We start from the raw sequence: 19023 nt of genomic DNA, 5'->3' as shown, positions 1-19023 counted from the left end.
AACACATTATCAAAGTGTAATTGAGATTAGGGACATAATGCATCCTCCTATATATAAGGTTTGGCTAATATTGTTTTGATAGAAAGATGACTTTAAAAATAAAATTAGCAGTAATTTGAACTATCATATGCTTTCTTCCCTAGTAAAGTTTACAAAAAGACTGTAGAAACATTAATAATGGGGCGAAAAGGTTAATGAGAGCTCTGGGTGCATTCAGGTTATGGAATGCTCTGAACACAGTGCCAAAGGTCAGAAGTTAACAAATTAGATTTTAAGACAACCGTATCCAGAGTGGCATATCTTGGAATAGGGAACACGCTTCATATCTGAAATACATGGCCTTAGAAGGTGGAGGTTCAGATCCTTGTTGAGACTACTTTCATGTATTCATCTGGGGTTCCTCATTTGCCATCCTGGACATCCTAGGTGCCTTGTTACAGCTGACAGTGACAGGCCAGAAATCTCTTCACTGACCTAGTTTTATGAGACTGCTAATTTGGTGCCTCAACTAAGTATATAAACTGGGATAACTTTTTGCTCCAGAGAAGAACTTTGTGCAAAACGCTAAAAAGAGATTTCTTATTGTGATGTTGTGCCAAGAGCTCAGCACTTGAGTCTATGAAAAGAGAAATCTCAAACAGAGGTAGGGAAGTAACCTTGCCTGTAAACACACCATCAAATAGCATGTCTGGTTCTAGTGTCCACACTTCCAGAACATGTGAAAATACCGCACAGAGTTCACAGGAAGGACACAAATATGACTGAGGGATCTTTGTGATAGGAGGTTTAAGTAGCTATATTTATTCAGCTTATCAAAAAAGTGAAGAGGTGGCTTGGTCTTTGTGCATAGGTACTTACGTATGGAAAAGATGTGGAAAAGATGCTGGGAGACTTTTCAACTTTGCTATCAGAGATAGATCAAGGTTAAATGACAGGAAGTTGAAGTCAGATAAATTTAACTTTGAGTGAGTGGCTATTTCCTGACATTGAAAGTAATTAAATATTAGGACAGCTTAGTAGAGTTACCATTATCTGGATTCTTTGAAATGGCAATATGTGGTTTCCTGAAAACATTTTAATTCAATACCTGGGAGAAATATCCATCCAGGGCACGCCTGACCACAAGAAATGTTATGTTGGTCCCTTCTGGCCTTTATTTCTCTTTATGCAATACCTGTTACCCATTTCCTAGCAAAGCATGAGACGAACAGAATTGCCCTTTCTTCATTATCCTTACTGAGCTTCACACACCCAGCTGTTCTTTAGGTAACTATAGCCAAAACTCATGAAATTTAGTTTCTTGGACAACCATGTGCACTCGTTCTGAATGTACTATTTCACCCTTTTTCACAAGATGATGTCTGAGGTTTTTTTTAAGGTTCGGAGATTGGCCAGTTGCAGATGTTGGGTTGTTTTTTTAGCTATTGCAGAAAATCTTTCTCATGTGTTGTTTGACTAGTACTTTATCATTTTCTTAGGACTACATAGATAAGCCATAAGAAATACTTCTTCAGGTTAACATCTTCAGCTTTTAACCTTTTGCAGCACAGCACCTTTGTTGTATGCTCTTAATTTTCTGTCTATTATGTGTTTAAGTATCATTTTAATCTCTCTTGACATTTATGAATATTTAACTTTGAAAATCTAGAATGCTTCAAAATAACTGAAATTTGGAGGTTTTGAACATTTTGGTGCAATTTGACAGCCTGTGATGTGGTCACTCAGATTAGATGATGTAATGCACCACTCTGGTAAAAGATTCTATGACATGGGGTTGCTTACTGAGCAGCACTTTGTGTATATGAACACTTGATATTGGTTTAAACATCATCCAGTTTAATGACGCATTTCACATCAACTATGGATGCAGAGGACTGCAATAAATAAGCAGTTTTGTACTGTTTAGGATTACAGATTCAATTCCATAAATAGAGGGAGCTGAAAAACCTACTGAAATGGCAGTTTAAGTAGTGGCTTTTTTTTCCATGCAAAGGGACACCATGTCTCTGAGCAAATGTTTCCAGGGCAAGAATTTGTCACACATTCTGTCTAATGAAGGACTGACCAACACCCATTTCTGTTCGTCAATGAAACCAGATGTTCTTCCTCCCTAATCCTCTGCAAACTGAGTGTGGAGATGAGGTAACAGAAAAAAAACATGGAGAGGGAGTAACTGGGTGGATCATTGTTTACTTTGATTATAAAAGTACATAGGAAACAGTATCCTAGAATAATAGATATAAATATGTATAACATTGCTTTTTAACAGAACGATGACATTACCAAATGCTGGTCAAGAGCAGAAGAAGTATGCAATTTAAAAATTAAACTGAGTTATGACTGGAGCATTCTCTCTTAACTTCCATGTCAGTTCCCTTCCATTTCTTAAAGCAAGACCTGAGGAGCTTATTTGCCTACGTTTGTTTGGTGTAGAGAAACAAACGAAAAGCTTATTGCACAGTTGATCCTTACCCTATTTTCCTTTGAATCACAGAATATGTAGAAAAATAAGCACCTCTCCCCATGTCCAGTGAAATATTAAGGGCAATGTAGATTAGAAAGAAGAAATTCCTTCTTGACTAAACTATCCTCCAAGCCAACAAATACACCCACTTCTTCACTAAAGGCAATTCCTCTTTAACAGATATTAAAGATTTTTTAATTCAAAACTGTTCTTCCCTGATAAACAATCTCATCTGGTTAAGTCAAGAGGAAATAGCATAATACAGAATACACCAGATTAGGAACACTTAGAGGAGACTCCCAGAAAGCACTAGTCCATTTTGTAGAAAGTGTAACTCAGTCCATCAGCCTTGCAAGCTAGAGAAATACAGCTCTAGGCAGTTTACTGCATTAGATGAGACATTGAAAATGGTATTCTGCCCACCAGCTCAGTGTAGATATTAAAAATTTACACGGCGTTCTGGAAGAAAAATTCTTCATGAACTGTTCTTTTCTACATCTGTCATTGTTGTAAGAAACTTCAACAGGCTTCCCTGTCCTGGAATCAGCTCTATCTTGTCACCACATAGTTTTCAAAAACTTATCTTCTTATTTTATAATAGACTTATGTTACATAACATATCATTTCTGCACATGGTTTTCTTATCGAATATCCACTCATTTTGCAGGTCTTGTGGAGGCAGAGTAATCTCTTTAGCCATATTTGGTAAAACTCCCATCTGGACTTTTAAAAAGTGCTTTGTAAGTTAATTTGCATCACTGGGAGGCCTCTGGAGCACCCCTAAAAACCTGTGGAATACATAATGAATCTGCTATTGCAGATAAGCTCAACCAGTTTATCTAAGGTTCATTGTAATTTACCTAGGTTAGTTTGAGCCATACAGAACAGTAGCAGGGTGTTGTTTTACTAGTATCTGGGTGCAGAGAAATAGTCTGAGAAAGAACGCACTTCTTCCAGTATTCATCTTCTCTGTTAATGAGGCAAATTTTTGAGATAAAAATCCCCTTTTGGCTTCACTATTTGCTGACAAGAGGTCATTGTTCTGCAAGATACAGCTCAAACCTCTTTCTGATAAGAAAATATGGATTTGTAGTTGTATAAGAATATAAGACATTATACAGGAAGCAGAACGCTTCTTTTCATAAACTGGATTGCACTTCACAAAACCATGCTAAATGTTAGATCAGGATGACATGCAGTATGATTATGATCATGGCTTTAGCATATTCTCACTGCTAATGAAAAATGCTAATGCTTCATTTTCTTACCAAATGGCTGCTAAGAAACATATGATTTGGTGTAAACTTTTGTTGCATGCCAACAATGAATTTTTTCTTGCAACATGAGACTACTGAGGACCAAGAGTAAGACCCTCAACAGGCTGTTCCGTTCTGACAGATTGCTTCTCTTTGGCTTGCTCAGTAAATTGCAAGAGATAAAGTTGTAGAAAATGTAGTCCTGCTGTTCTATCATGTTCTTGAATGTTTGTATCCCTAATTTGTATTAAATACAGTTTTTAATTTAAGAACCCTGCAGGTTTTACTGAGAGCGTCACATTTCCCCTTAGCCATTAGCTCAGGAAGCAATACTGAAACTTATGATTGAGGTCCCTGACAGCAGAGCAAATAGTCTTTTCTCTGTTTTGCTATTGCTAATTCATAGTTCCATATGGAAGAGTGAATCTAGCTTCATATGCTGCATTAGCTAGGTATCTGGATACATAAAAGTCTGCTGTAAGGATGCCCTTTTTATCTCCCACCCTTTATACCTAGACACGCTTGGAAAATGCCATTGTTCAAATGTATATAAGCCTGAAATACACATTGTGTTACTTAAAGAGATTGTGTTTAGAAGCAACTTATTTTTCAGACTAAAGTTAGATTTTACTTACACTGAATTTCAATATATTTACTAAAAATGTCAGCAATATCTAAAAAAAACCCCTTTTAGCCAGCAGTGTATATTATGAATTGCTTATAACTGCATATAATTGCCTAATAGAAAACAGCATTTACCCTTCAAATTGAAAATCTGAATTTTACTAGTTTCCTAGTATAGGTGTTTGGGTCCTATTTAGACATGGAATGATATAAATATATTTTTAAGACTGTTTCATTTATTATTTTAATTTCCATGCCAGTCAGACAGTGAGAAAGGGGCAACAAATCTGAGGTGGCAGAAATGGGAGGACAGTAATCTGAAGTTATTGGACCATTATATACTGGCCAAAAAGATCAGCAAAGAGAGACTGAACCACAGTTTTTTGAAGGAGGATCTTGTTCCTTCCCTTCCTGCAGTTACATGATGTCTTTATCAGTCAAAGAAAGCAAGATTACGATTTGTCCACTCAATCACATACCACGTGTTATTTTTAACCTGCCATATACATGTCACCTTTCTTTTTTAATCCTGTTGGTCAGTTTTTCAGATAACAGAAACTAATATAGCTACTTATTAGTGCAGTAAATATATTTCCTGTTGGTCCAGACAAACAGAAAAATAGCAATTTTCCCATGACTTAAGTGTGGGTAAAGTTTCAGAACTTCAGTTTGACAAGGGAGAATAATAAACAAAAAGAATGAAAGGAAGGACACTGATACATAAGGGGAGGATCATGGGTCACACATTTTTATATACAAGTCTTGTTTCTCATTTTTTGTTTGTTTTGTTTCTATTTTTATTATCCTGTTACTTATGCTTTCTTAAATAGCATTCCTATATATACAGATTTTGCTTCTTTTAAACTGTACCAGGAAGCTTGACAGGAGTTTCAAGAAAGGAGCAAAGAAGACATGTAAAGTTGCCTTATTTTAAAATTGCTTACTATTTAGTTCTTTCCTCAATTTCAGAAGGTAACATTTCTGCAATTCAAATTACTTCAAAAGTAAGTGCTGTACTGGGGTTTTAACTTCTGAGATCTTCCTGATTTTCATAGTAGTTGGAGGCGCATGGCATGGGTTGGATCCTTGGAGATATTTTGTGGTGATGTGATGCTAGTTTGGTCTGGTTTGTCGAAGGAACACATCTTTATTCAGAAGAGCTTATTAACCAAATTTACTAAAGTAAATACCACCATTGATTTATATGAGTACACTTTAGAAAACTTTACATCTGCAATCAATATTTATTCAATCCAAGTGCTTATTTTAAGTCAGCTCTGGTCCCTGACCTCTTATTTCCTGTTGTCCTGACCAACAGATCAGTAAACAATACTGTAAATATGGGACAAGTCAGAACTGTATTTGCTTTACCTCATCAGGTACAAAGTGGTCAGTTAAATGTGTATAATAATTAAAGTGATGTAAAACAATAAAAGAAGATTGGTTTTGAGAACTTAAACTGAAATATGTGAGAAAAAGAATTAGGGTAGCTACATTGTTTATAAACTGTTTAACAGAGTAATTCTGATGCTAAGTACATGAGAAATAAAAGTCAAACACAATTCAATATTTAGCATTAATTTTCTACAATACAGACTTTTTTTCCTATTTATCTAAGCTATATAGAACATTAAACAATACTTTTGTGTGTTTTGTCTATATATGTGTATACACATATCAACTAACTATTTAGAATGTAGGTTTTGGCAGATGTTCTGAAATATCTGGAAATGGAAAGGAAAGCACATGTGACTATCAGTTTTGAAGCTTTACTTTTTCCTCATGGTCATCAATAGGGTTGGTCTTTATGGTTCATTCTGTATTATTTTATGAATAACATACAAAATTGAACCTGCCTCTAATGTGTATTTATGCAATTGCAATCACCTTGAAAATCCCACTCCTGGAGGTAGGGGAATCAAGAACTCTCTTGAATGGTTCTTTAGCATCAGCTGCATGACAACTACTCAGCTTTACCAGGAGATGTCACTGAATATGAACTGAATAAGAAAGACCATCGTCCAGCATCTCTCCCTGACATTTGCCAATAAAAGCCAATCTTCCCTTTGGGTTACAGATAATCTCCAACTATTAAATCCCATCTCACAAAGTGTGGAACAAAGAATCCTTGTTCAGATTCCTGAAGCAGTCATCTCATGTCCCTCTTTCAGCCTAGTGAAATCCTCATCTAACTGTAGGGTGCCTCAAATATGCAGTGGGAGCCCTTGCCTTATAACTGAATAAATTATTTCTTCAGCATTACCAAGTATATGTTAAGGGTTAAGTGTCCACCTTTCACTAAGACTGGACTTTCAAGGTCCATAGCTAGTATTAAATTTATAACTTGTCTACAAATTAAATCTGATAAGAGCTGTAGAAATTCAGCCCTTGACAAAGGTTTTTAAATGTAATGAATTTCAAAATATATTAATAAACTTCATACACTTTTTAGATGGGCAGTGGGATTATGATGAAATAAGGATGCAAGGAAGCAGGATGTAAGCACGGTTAACCAGTCAGCATTTTGGTCTCCATGTAGCAATAAAATCATTGAATGCCTAAGGAGGCTTATACACTAATTTAAATTGAGAGACCAGTACTTTTGCTGATTCTTTACCCTGATCTAATATAACTGAGACAGAAAGGATTCAGATTTATAAAAAAATCCAGACAATTTATATTTTTGCATAAGAAATACATTGGCAATATTGATTGTATGCTGAACTTGATCTACTCTGCAGTAATGTTTCACTCAGCTACAAGTGTCATTAAAGAGCTAACACGCACTTGCTGAATATGATCAATACTAAATAGCTGAATTTAACAAATAATTTTTAAGATATGCCATCTCAAATAAAACTAACATGGATTTTACTGTATGGTATATTTTTTCCTTAAAAAAACCCAAACCGACAGATTTAACTAAAAACCTCAAAATACTTATAACTTTTGCTAAGAAATGATGCATTACTAGCTTATCTAGTAATAAATTTCTGAGATGAAAATTACTTTGCCTAATTCTCAAAAAATATACTTTCAACCATTAGTGAGTTCTTTAGTCACAAACTAAATTTTAGACCAGTATTACTTTTCATCAGGGAAAACATCTCTTGTACAGTTTGTATGAGAACTCTGGGTGCTTGAATTTAATTATTTAACTATATTTTTCACTATGGAGTCTAATTCCAGAATCCAGACAAAAAGAGTCACTACTGTAAAAGAAATTGCTTACCTCTGATGGATGTCCAGCTCTAACAAAAGTACAGAGTGGATCAAAAGCTCCTGTTCCACAAGCTAGAAGATGCGTTCTGTTGTACCGGTGAAGGACACGGATGTAATTTGCACATTCATCCTAGTTTACATAAAAAATAAACCGGAAAATATTACCTTTTTTTTTTTAAAAGAATTCTTTTTTTAAGAATTAAAAAAAAAAATCTTTGGTGTCCTTAGGTGATATTCTGAATGTTGAAACCTTCTACCCTGCTAAATATAAGATCTTAGTTCTCCCCCCTTCCTGCTAGTGTTGTAGTGCCACCAATTTTGTGGATGGACATTTTTGATATGAAAAAAGCAAGATTAGAACATTGACTTATTGCACTTTATTTTAGATGGTAAACCAGTTAGGAGTTACTAAGTAATAAAGCATACTCTTGTGCTTCTTTAATTTTAGATATCTCTGTGAAACCAAATTTGTTTTACTGAGCATTATTAGACATGCTAGACATTAGACTTAGAGCATATGTGATTCGTCAGCAAATAGCTTCTCTATCAAGTTAAATAAACCTTTTCTCAAGAAAAATAACACTTTTTCTCTTAATTTTTTTCCACAAACCCACTGAACCGTTAATTTCTTGTATAATTAATTGTTAATCAATATTTTTTACACTCTATCCTCATGCTTTATCTTTTCCCTCTGTTGGAACACTCCTTTGAAGAAGGTATTAATTTCCCCCAGGGTAATACTCTGGGACTCATTAGTGTATTTGCAGCTTCATAAATATTACAATTACAAAATTTTCAAACCTCCCTCTGAGATGTGGGGTCATTATCCTTCCGTGCTAAATTAGAAATGGAGGCAGGGAGATAAAAATATCCATTGATTTTGGGACTCCTCGGACTTGGTTTTACAGAATATTTAAAATTTTGCAATGATTCCTGTACATTTCCATTCATTGCTCAACATTTGCTCAGCTCAGACACTGAGTTTTAAAACAATCACATCAAGTTTACATGACAATTATGATGGGATTGATCTTAGCTAACTTTAGGTATTCTAAAGTTTAGACATGTAATTTATGCTTTTCTCCTAGGCTTTTTCAATAGGTAATGAAGAAGGCCAGACATCTCCAAAAAGGATTTAGTTCTATCCTAAAATTATGAGTAAATCAGAGTGGAGAAACGTCTTTTTTGAAAATTTGCTGTCCTTCGCTGATGATTACTCTAGTTTCAGACTGATACATTTATGAGAACAACCTTGGATTTTATGAATCATCTGCAAGAATTTAATGTCAGAAAAGATGAGTCTACCGTAGGGCCATGGACAGAATTCAGTTTTTGAAAATCCACATTGGATTCAAAACTAAGAAACCATCTTTCATCTTTCTTCAAACCATTGTGTCATTCAGTGCAAGTTTTCCGACTACTCCAACAAATAAATAAGGATCATAAGGAAAAATTCTCCTTTGCTACATGATTCTCCTTAACTATTCACCTTGAAGATATATCACGTTAATTGAAAGAAGCAAGTAACCTACACAGGCAGCTAACTTGTGTAATTAAATATTATGCATATGCAAAAGACAAATCAACTTTCACACGGCATCTGGATAGTCTCTCACCTGGACAAATCTTTTTTAGACCCACTGAAAAAAAACTCGGTACTTGAATTGTCAGACAAATTGAAAGAAGAAAGAATTGAGGTTAGTAGGATGTGACTCTCTATACATGTATCAGCACTCAAAGACAGAGGTGACCACTGTGTATGTGCCTTTCATAAACATATCTGATGGATGGTAGCAGAATGATAATCTATAGGAATTTTGTGACACTTTGCAGCTTTTTAATCGATGCTTTACTGCAAACTCATGCTGTTCCTCATCTCCCTCCCCTCCAAGTATGACCTTCCTGACATTCCCTCTGTTCTGTCTCAGTGGTGGTCTGGTGGTCTGGTCTGTACTCCATGGTTTCCTTTTTTATCCACATATGCTTGAAGCTCTTTTTCTTTGTCTCAAAAGCACTGTGGAGGAAGAGAGATCTTAGATTTTTTTTTTTTTTTAATGAGCAAAAAGTACACATTTTTTCTCTTGTGTGCCTTCGTAGAAATGCCTGATTTCTTTTTTTTTTTCAGAAAAAAACAGGATGAGAGAGGTACCAAATATAGAATAAAGGGTGTTGCAAATGGCTAGATTTTATTACTTATTAAAAAATGAAAAAAGTGTTATTTTGGGAAGCATCAGGCAACTAGGCATTGCTGCTGGCTCCACTAATAATATCCTTTACTCATAACAAGGAAGAGGCACATCAGCCAAGGAAATGCTAAAATAAGTTTTTTCCCTACTATATTAATTAATTATATGTTGTTAGTTATATGTCTCTAGGAGGCTCCGTAGACATATTAATAGTTCTGTGGAATTCTAGTAATCTGAAACTTCAGTGCAAAGGAGTTTCGTCATCACTACAGAATTTGATTTCTATATCTGAATGATTTCCAATTCTGATAAAATAATTGAGAGTCAAGAGCTCTCACGCCACAGGCTAACAGGTGTCTTTCCTGGCATGCTGGATAAGATTTTTCTTCCTTGACGTGACCTGGATCAGAAAAATTTCGCCTGAGTTTAAGACAATGCACATGCTGTTAAGATAAGGCTTTCCTAACTGTCCTGTTAAGCCTGTTACAAGCTTTCTGAAATTGTGTTTATGAGTACAGTGCTTGGAGTTTTACTGCTACAAGATGAATTGATAACTTTTAAAGGTTGTAAAAGCTTGTAAAAGTTGCCTGTTGTGTTATATCGAAAGGGCTAGCAAAGAACACACAAAGTACCTCAACACAGAGATGCTTATTACAACTTTTTCGGTTGTACTTGGTGTTAATTATACCTTGAGCAGCAAATAATTTGAAAAGGAAAGAAACAGCATGGTAATAAGCAGAAAGGTTTGAAAGGTCACTCATGAGTAACTATATTCTGAGACCTCGCAGTGTGAAAAATAGCATTCAGAACTTAGAAATGACAAAGGGCTGATTTTAAGACATTATACCATTAAGTCAATATCTGTTTAAGGTTTAAAAAAAAAAAAGATTAAAAGAAAATTTGTAAGAAAGTTTTAGATTCTAATTTAGCTTCTTTTCAGGTTGAGCCACTTAGCTTACTGAGTACTGAACATGCTAATGAAAATTACTAATGTTTCCCTGGAATTAATCAGCCTTATTAATTCACATACTCCCATACATAATTAAGTCTGATTTGAGACTCAGAATATTGTTTGGGGTTTTTTTGGTGTTACACTATTTCTGGGTTTTGCATTTTTAATATATTTTTCTAAAGGACTCCAGTTTTGAAGTTTTGTGATTATTTTAAAATTTTGTGCTTTTCTTTAAAAAAATTCAGAGACACTAAACTTTAACCATACAGACAGATATGGAAAACATACAAAGTTCTTTAAATTATCACATTCATTACAGTGCAAATTTGAAGACCTACAATAACAGTTGATTGTAAAAGATATTTAATTTTAGGGGATCTCATGAGTCTAAGGTAGGTATCTTTACATTACACTCAAACAATAGTACCCCTTTCTGTATTTATTTAACCCAAAGAATATTGTCAAAGTGTCAGAAAATAAATTCTATCATGTAGCAGTGAAGATGACAGAGCTTTAACTAATAACAGCCTATGCTGGTAGTAAGTATTATATAAAACTCAAAGGTTTTAGGTTTTGGATTCATTTAATATGCCCATAAAGTTTGGATAATGCAAAACCCCCACCATTTTCAACCAAAGTCACCTGAAATTCTGAATAGTACAAAAGCACCCAGAAAAAATAAAATTAACTTTTCAGATATATCAAAAAGAATAAGTTTTAGGCCAGCTGAGTGTGAATAGCATATCATGTTGGGCTTTCTTATTATTATTTTCCAATCTGGTTTACTGATTCCCTTCATGTGGACAGTTCTCATGCTTATACTTCAACAGAAATCTTTATAGCTTCCTAATCTTCACTGGGAGTATGCTGTGGTTATCATCAAGGCTGCCTGTTTGCTGTGGCTGTGGGAACATCTGGTATGTGCCCTTCTAGGTCCTATGTTCCTGCCACATTGCTGTAAAACTATCATAATTTTCTAACCCTTTGCTACACTGTGAGCTCTCTCAGCTGTGGCATTTATTAGGTGTTGTACTTGCTGTGTGTTTATGAGGTGCAGATAATGAGCATGGTGCACTACAAAGCTAAAGAGAGCTCCCATCCAGAAGAACTTTCATCCTGTGGTGCCAATGATATCAGCTGCTGTATGTCAGTGAGCTTTCTGGTCTTTCCCTGGGAACTGATTACAGTCAAGGCGTTAGATCACAGGAGCAGAAAAGTTTTGGGGGTCATTAAAGCATATTTTTAAAAATTAATATTTCATAAAACCTGTAGAACAGAACATTTTATACTGTATTTTATAATTACTAATAATTTAAGTTCTTTTTGAATGTTCTAGAGAATGCGAATTTCAAAAATAAATTAGAATGTAAAAAAGTTTGAACAGAGAATGTGTCCTATGTGCCTGAAAAGAAAGGGAAATATAAATGTGAAGGGACAATTATTAAGGTCTTCTTTGATATCACCAGAAAAAGAATCAGGAGAAAGTTCAGAGGATCAAAAGTGTTCATTGCCCATTTATGAGATGGTTTTAAAAACAAACTTAGAACTGTCTTCACAGTATTTACACATTTTTAAGCTGTGACACTTTGAATTGTATCTGTGTTTTGAGCTCTCTGAAGTTCAGGGATGCCAAAATCCTTGTTTTGGACCAGACACTGGTATTTGATATGTAATTAATGATACTTACAGCATCTCTTCCTTTAATGATGCATTCTTCTGCTTGCAGAGGTGTACTAGGCCAATGGATCTGAGGGAAAAAAAACAACATAGAAAATCATTCAATTGGTAGCCCGATCATGTCAATCCAACTTTTCAAATACTTTTCATGTGAAAGACTCATGGAACAGAATTAAAGAAACATAGAACAGCCCTCAAAAGATAATCTAGTTCAATTTTTCGCAGGAAACTGACCCTTATCTATCATATTGTCCTATCCCATCTTTAAAACATCCAGTGACTCAGATTCCACCATGTCCTTGGGGAGGTTGCTTCAGCATTTTATTGTTCTCACTGAAAAAAATGTCTTTATTATGTCCTGGTGCAACTTGCACACATTCTCCCTTATCTCTCCCATGAGGCTCCTGGTGAAGAAAGAGCCTCTGTCCTTTTTGCGGCTGCCCTTCATGTCCTGGAATACTGTGATGAGTTATCCCTGAGCCTTCTCTTCTCCAGAGACAAGAGATGTTAACTTCTTCAGTCTTTTCACCTAGGGCAGGTTTTTCAGCACTTTGACCATATTTGTGGTCCTCCTTTGGAGCCTCTCCAGTTTATCCACATCTTTCTTGAACTGCGGGGACCAGAACTGGACACAATACTCCAGGTGAGGCCTGAGAAGACCTGAGTAGAGAGGGATGATCATGTCTCTATCTGTGCTAGTAATGCCCTTGCAGATGCAGCCCAGGATCCCATTTGCCTTCCTTGCTGCAATGGTGCACTGATGACTCACATTCAGCTTCTTGTCCACCAGGACCCCCAAGTCCCTTTCAGCAAGTCTGTTCTTCAGCCACACAGATCCCAGCCTGTACTGGGCTCTTTGGTTATGCTGTCCCAGGTGCAAGACTTTGCACTTATCTTTATACTTGTCTCATCCTGATTTTTATTGTGTGGTATAAAGTTTAATCAAGTTTCTGATAACATTTAAACAGTTTTCAAGTAAAATATTCCAATTGTTTTATGTATCTATAAATGTTTGCAATAAGGTAAGAAATATTTCTGTTGAAACATCACTGATTCATCTAGGGTAACTCAGCAAACTCAAAGTCAACAGATTTTAAAGGAAGTCAATGAATGGAATATTTAATATAAATTCAGTAGACAAATCTGCTAAATTGCCAGTGACTTTCATCATAGAATATTAATTTTGAACTACTGATTTCCTGCTTTAAGTGACACTTAGGAAAGGAAATGGTTTACAGTGAAGTTAATGAGGGTCAGCAATTAGCCTCATGTGAGTAGGATCACTTCTTCACAGTCGATTACTAGAAATGAAGTCAAATTACACAAGCGAGATATTTTTTTGGCTACCTACTGTATAAATTTTTTGTTTCATTCCAGATGCATGATTTGTTTGGATGAAAACAATACTGAAAAATGAGTGAGCAGATTGGAATGTATTTGATTTCTTAGCACTTTTAAAAGTGAAAACAAAAACATGTTCACTTCAATGATATCAGGACTAGCTGAAACCAAGTAAGTATCAAAAAATGAATGTCATCATTAAGAAATTTTTGTCATTAGTCCAATCACAAATTATTTTTCTATCTGGAAAACATTTAAAAATTAAGTTTTTTTTCAGCAAGTCTTTGCTTTTCTTCCTTTATTTTTTGTAACTGATTTAACTTAGTTTTCTGGAAGTACTTCTAAACCAAGAAAATCTGGAGATTAATTGCCAGAAAAGTAAAGTTCAAGAAAAGTGAGGATAAATTCCAAATCCTAGACGCCTAGTGCTTTAAAGAAAGAGATCATCTATATGTTATCCTTGTTAAATTCAGCAGCCTAACAGTGTTTAGGACTCAGTGTCCAAATCAGACCACCTGTGTTCGGACATCATCAAAATCCTAAAAGGATCCTAAAATTAATCAGAATGTTTTCAGTGAGATGGTCTTATAGTCATGCATGTATAATCAGAAGTCTAGTCTCTGGTGCTGTGTAGTCTGGGGAGGTACCTGAACTCTGCTGAACTCCCATGAGGTCACTGATCCTTTCTAAATCCATTCTTATGTTGCTCATTGCAAAATTCAGGGTCCATATTAATCTCTTCTACTCACTGGTCAAGGATTGAATAGGCAGCAGACTGTCCTTAACTCTAAAGTGTAGAAGTTAGGAGGAATTGACTCTAGGAACTCCTGAGCCTAAAAGTTTGAAGTCACAGCTTCTGTTTTACAAAGAAACGGAGGCTTTTGCCCATATGAGGTGTGGGTGGCTGTTAGGAACAGAGAAACCACAGAGGGAATAAAACACTTGACTCTGTAACCTAATATTAAATACTCTGTGTGTAGGTGATTTTTTCTTTTTTAGTATTTGGATACGTAGTATTTTATAAGCACATTTTCCTCTTAAGATGTAGTGAATTAAATGCATATGCAGAATTTAAAAAAAAACCCACAAAAAACCAATGAGGTAACCCAATGCCCCCATTTTGAATGTTTTTGAATGTTGAAAACCTCTCCTGTGTTAGTGATAAGAATTTGGTCCTTAGCCTAGCATTACAGAATGAACCACAAAGTCAGAGAGTAGTTTGGGTTAGAAGGGACCTTAATGATCATTTAATTCCAACCTTCCTGCCATAGGCAGGGACATCTTTCACTAGATCAGGTTGCTCAAAGCCCTGTCCAGTATGAACCTGAACATTTTGAGTGATGAGGCATCCGCAAGTGATCTGAGAAAACCTGTTCCAGTGTCCAACAAGCTTCATCATGAATATTTCTTCTTTGTATGTAATATAAATCCTACTTCCTTACACTGGCAAAAAGTCTCTATCTCATGACCATCCCCTTTATATATTGAAAGGCTGTTCTAAGGTCTCCTCAGAGGCTTCTCTTCTCTAGGATGAATAAGTCCAACTCTCCAGCCTGTCTTCAAAGGAGAGGTGCTCCAGCCCTCTGATCATATTTGTGGCCCTCTTGATTTACTTCAACAGGTCCAAGTCTATTTTGTACTGGGGACCCTAGAACTTGACATAATACTTTAGGTGAGGTCTCATGAGAGTGGGGAAAAGTAGATGGGGAGAACAACCTCCCTTGGCCTGCTGATAACACTTCTTTTCATGCAACCCAGGATATGGCTGGCTTTCTGGTCTGTGAGCGCTATTGCTGGCTCATGTCTATTTGTTCATCCACCAATATCCCCAAGTCCTTCTCTGCAGGGCTGCTCTCAATCCATTCATGTTAACATAGGTAGGCAATAATATTGGTCCCAATACAGACCTTTGAGGGCTGCGGATTCTTGCTGGTATCGACTTAAGTATTGAGCCATTGACTGAAATTCTTTGGATGTGACCATCCAACCTATTCTATATTCACCAAATAGTCCATCCAACAAATCCATGTCACTCTTGAAATCTTCATGAGGATTTCTTAGATCAGTTCAAAACAACTTAATTATGGATGTTTACTGTTTTACTTAACAGCCATAAAATTAGATGTCTTTGCACTGCAGGGAAATCCAGATATTAATACTCTGTAATGGTAGCCTTTAACATGCCACACATTGTTTTTATTGACTTTTATACTTTAGAGTTAGGACAGCTACCAACTTTGACTTTGAACTGACTCTTTGCCAGGATTGCAAACTTTTGGCAAGAAGTCAACAATTATTGGGAAATTTTCCTGTGCATCTAGTCTGGAATAACATCACAATAGCATGCATTTCACTGGGTTACATGCTTGACATAGTTTTTGGCTTGGATGTAATTTTTTCAAAGTTTTCACCCCTTCAAGTTACTGTGAAGCAAATTTTTAAATTGCAAGTTAAGTGATGTCTTCTCACCTTGCACGATATGGTTATCATCCTTGAGACCTGGGTGATGTAATTTTAGCACTGTATTGAAGTCAGGGAAAACATAAAATCATAGAACCACAGGGGTTGGAAGGGACCTCGAGAGATCATCGGGTCCAACCCCCCTGCCAAAGCAGCTCCCTAGCTCATATTGTACAGGAAGGCATCCAGACTGGTCTTGAATATCTCCAGAGAAGGAGACTCCACACCATCCTGGGCAGCCTGTCTCAGGGCTCTGTCACACTCACTGTGAAAAATTTCTTCCGCATGTTGGTGCGGAACTTCCTGTGCTCCAACTTGCAGCCATTGCCCCTTGTCCTGTCTCCACAGACCTCTGAAAAGGGGCTGGCCATTTCCCCCTGCATCCCATACTTAAGATATTTATAAACATTAATAAGCCCCCCCCTCCCCCCCGCCCCCGCTTAGTCTTCTTTTATCAAGGCTGAACAGTCCCAGCCCACTCAGCCTTTCCTCACAGGGGAGATGCTCCAGGCTCTTAATCATCTTTGTAGCCCTTCTCTAGGAGATCCCTGTCTTTTTTATACCAGGGAGCCCAGAACTGGACACAATACTCCAGGTGGGGCCTGAGCAGGGCAGAGTAGAGGGGGAGGATCACCTCCTTTGACCTGCTGGCCACACTCCTGATGCACCCCAGGATCCCATTGGCTCTCTTAGCCACCAGTGCACACTGCTGGCTCATGGTCAACCTGCGATCAACCAGGACCCCCAGGTCCTTCTCCACAGAGCTCTTCTCTAGCAGGACATCCCCAACCTATACTACTCATGGGGAAAAAAATGAAATTATAAAGCAGTACAGACAACACCTACCAAGCAAATTTTAGATGGGGGAAAACTTTAATTGCAATTGGAATGGTAATTAGTGTCTCCAAATAGCTTTCTTAGTTAGTCACTAGCCTCAAAACCCAGGATGGCATATCTAGTGAAAATTAATTTCAAGAAATTACATGAGTTTTACAGCATTTCAGACAAAAATAGACTACTGTGTAAGCTAGTCTGAACTCGAGTACACGACAGAGCAATTAAGCAATTCAGCAAATCCATCACTGGTTTAAGTCAATAAATAATGCTTAATTAGCACATAATGTGTTCGGATGAAGCACAAATTCTGAAAGAATATGTAGTTATGATCGGATACTTTTACCAACAAATACATCACCACCTTGTCTCTTGGGAAGTAATTCCTATGGATAATCAATCTCACTGCTGAACTGTGTGCTTCCTATTTCAGTTTGAAATAGGAAAATATCAAAGAAGATACAAGGAAGACCCGATCTTGCAGACTTGTGTTCAGCCATCTCTGGAATGGAAATATAGCCAGGTTCGCCAGAAGCAGGATATATTGTGAAGGCTCTGTAGTTTATTACAAGAGAGACCTAAATCCTAATCTGGATCTATCCTGTACTAGATCATAAACAGCACAATCCAGTCTGCCTGCATAGGCTTATTTACAGAAGTAGGAAGGCTTCTTTTCAGAGAGAGGCCTTCATGAGACCTTTGAAGGAGAAACTAGCAGAAAGAGTATCTGTGAGGAGTTTGTGGACAAATAAAAAGTGCAGTTTATTTTCTCTCCAAGAGATGAAAAATAGAAACAAAGGTCATCCTTCTCTATGAGCTGTTAGATCAGTGGTGATGAACAACCAGCATTGGTTCAAGTTTGCCATCAACAATGATCTGTTCTGGCACCAATTGCAATGAATTGAATGCTTTTCAATATAAATTTGGTACCGGATATTGAAGAAAGTCCTCTATCAGTGTGTTTGATCATTACAAGCTTTAATAACTTTGGATCAAATCCCAAATATGTGTAAAATTTGATTCCAAAGGTGCTGTCAAAGGGAATGAGATCTTAGGGAAAGCAAAGGTCACATGGAGGGTACCTCCAAAACTTTGTATTTACACAAGGTTTCAACTGCTTCTATAGCTTTAATTCTCCATAAATATTGATATCCACATTTCATATCTTCCCTTATTCTTGCTACTCTTATTGTTAGGGCATTCATATAGAAACCAAAGTGCATCAGTAATTTTGTTTCAAAAACTTCAGGCAAGATATGCTAAATATTCTAAGCAAGAACATTATTTTGTGTAATGAAAGGAGGGATACAGAGTACCCAAAAATGCAAGGTAGGCAAAGGAAATATCATTTGACCAATGAAGAAGTGAGCCTTTGTCCAAGATGATGTGGAAGGTTTATGCCATAGCTGGAGTTCACCCTGAATCTCTGCATTTCCCACCAGTGAAAGAATCACAATAGTACTACCCTAAAAGATTTTTTTCCCGTTGTATATGCATCTTTTCTTTACTGGATATGAAAAGTGGTCAAGCTAATACATGCTTAAAATAAGGTTGGTAGATATATACATAAACAGCTAAAAGCTTATGTGAAAAAAAGTATAACCTAGGCTTCAGAGTGTTGCTTTGCATTTGAAAGCTGAAGACAATTGAACCTTAAGAAAAAATGCAGTCTATTAAATGCAGATTTATAGGATGCATACCTTACATGCATCACAAGCTGAATTTTTTGGAAATGCTGAATTACTTTGGCAGACAATAGGTCTCAATGCAAAAGCATTTTAAGTCAAGTCAGCATTTTGGTGTTTTTCTTTGGGAGACTTCTAATATGCTTGCTAGAACTCAATTACTGGGTTGTTTTACAGCAGAAGGGAAACATGGCTAATTGAGAATAGGTAATATTTTGTTTTTTAGAGAGCATATTCATATTCCAAATTTGGGGGGGGGGGGGGAGGGAGCATGTGCCAATGAATTAAAACACATTTTTTTTCTTGAACACCGAAGATGAAA

The 19023-nt window shown here is 36.4% G+C and overlaps 1 protein-coding gene across 1 annotated transcript in view; it reads right to left on the bottom strand.

The window, feature by feature from the left end:
- SEMA3E (semaphorin 3E) overlaps positions 1-19023 on the bottom strand; it is a gene marked incomplete at its 3' end in the record, with an annotated part of 143575 nt that overhangs the window by 48252 nt on the left and 76300 nt on the right. The window contains exons 3-4 of the mRNA XM_084279528.1: positions 12392-12451; positions 7577-7696 (exon numbers count right to left, since the gene is read on the bottom strand). Coding sequence (XP_084135654.1) covers positions 7577-7696; positions 12392-12451 — 180 coding nt within the window. The remainder of the gene's footprint in view (positions 1-7576; positions 7697-12391; positions 12452-19023) is intronic.

Source organism: Gallinula chloropus, assembly GCF_964237585.1.
Source record: "Gallinula chloropus genome assembly, chromosome: 1".
NCBI lineage: Eukaryota > Metazoa > Chordata > Aves > Gruiformes > Rallidae > Gallinula > Gallinula chloropus.
Note: the sequence above shows the minus strand (reverse complement) of the source record. Positions and strands in the feature narration are given on the sequence as shown.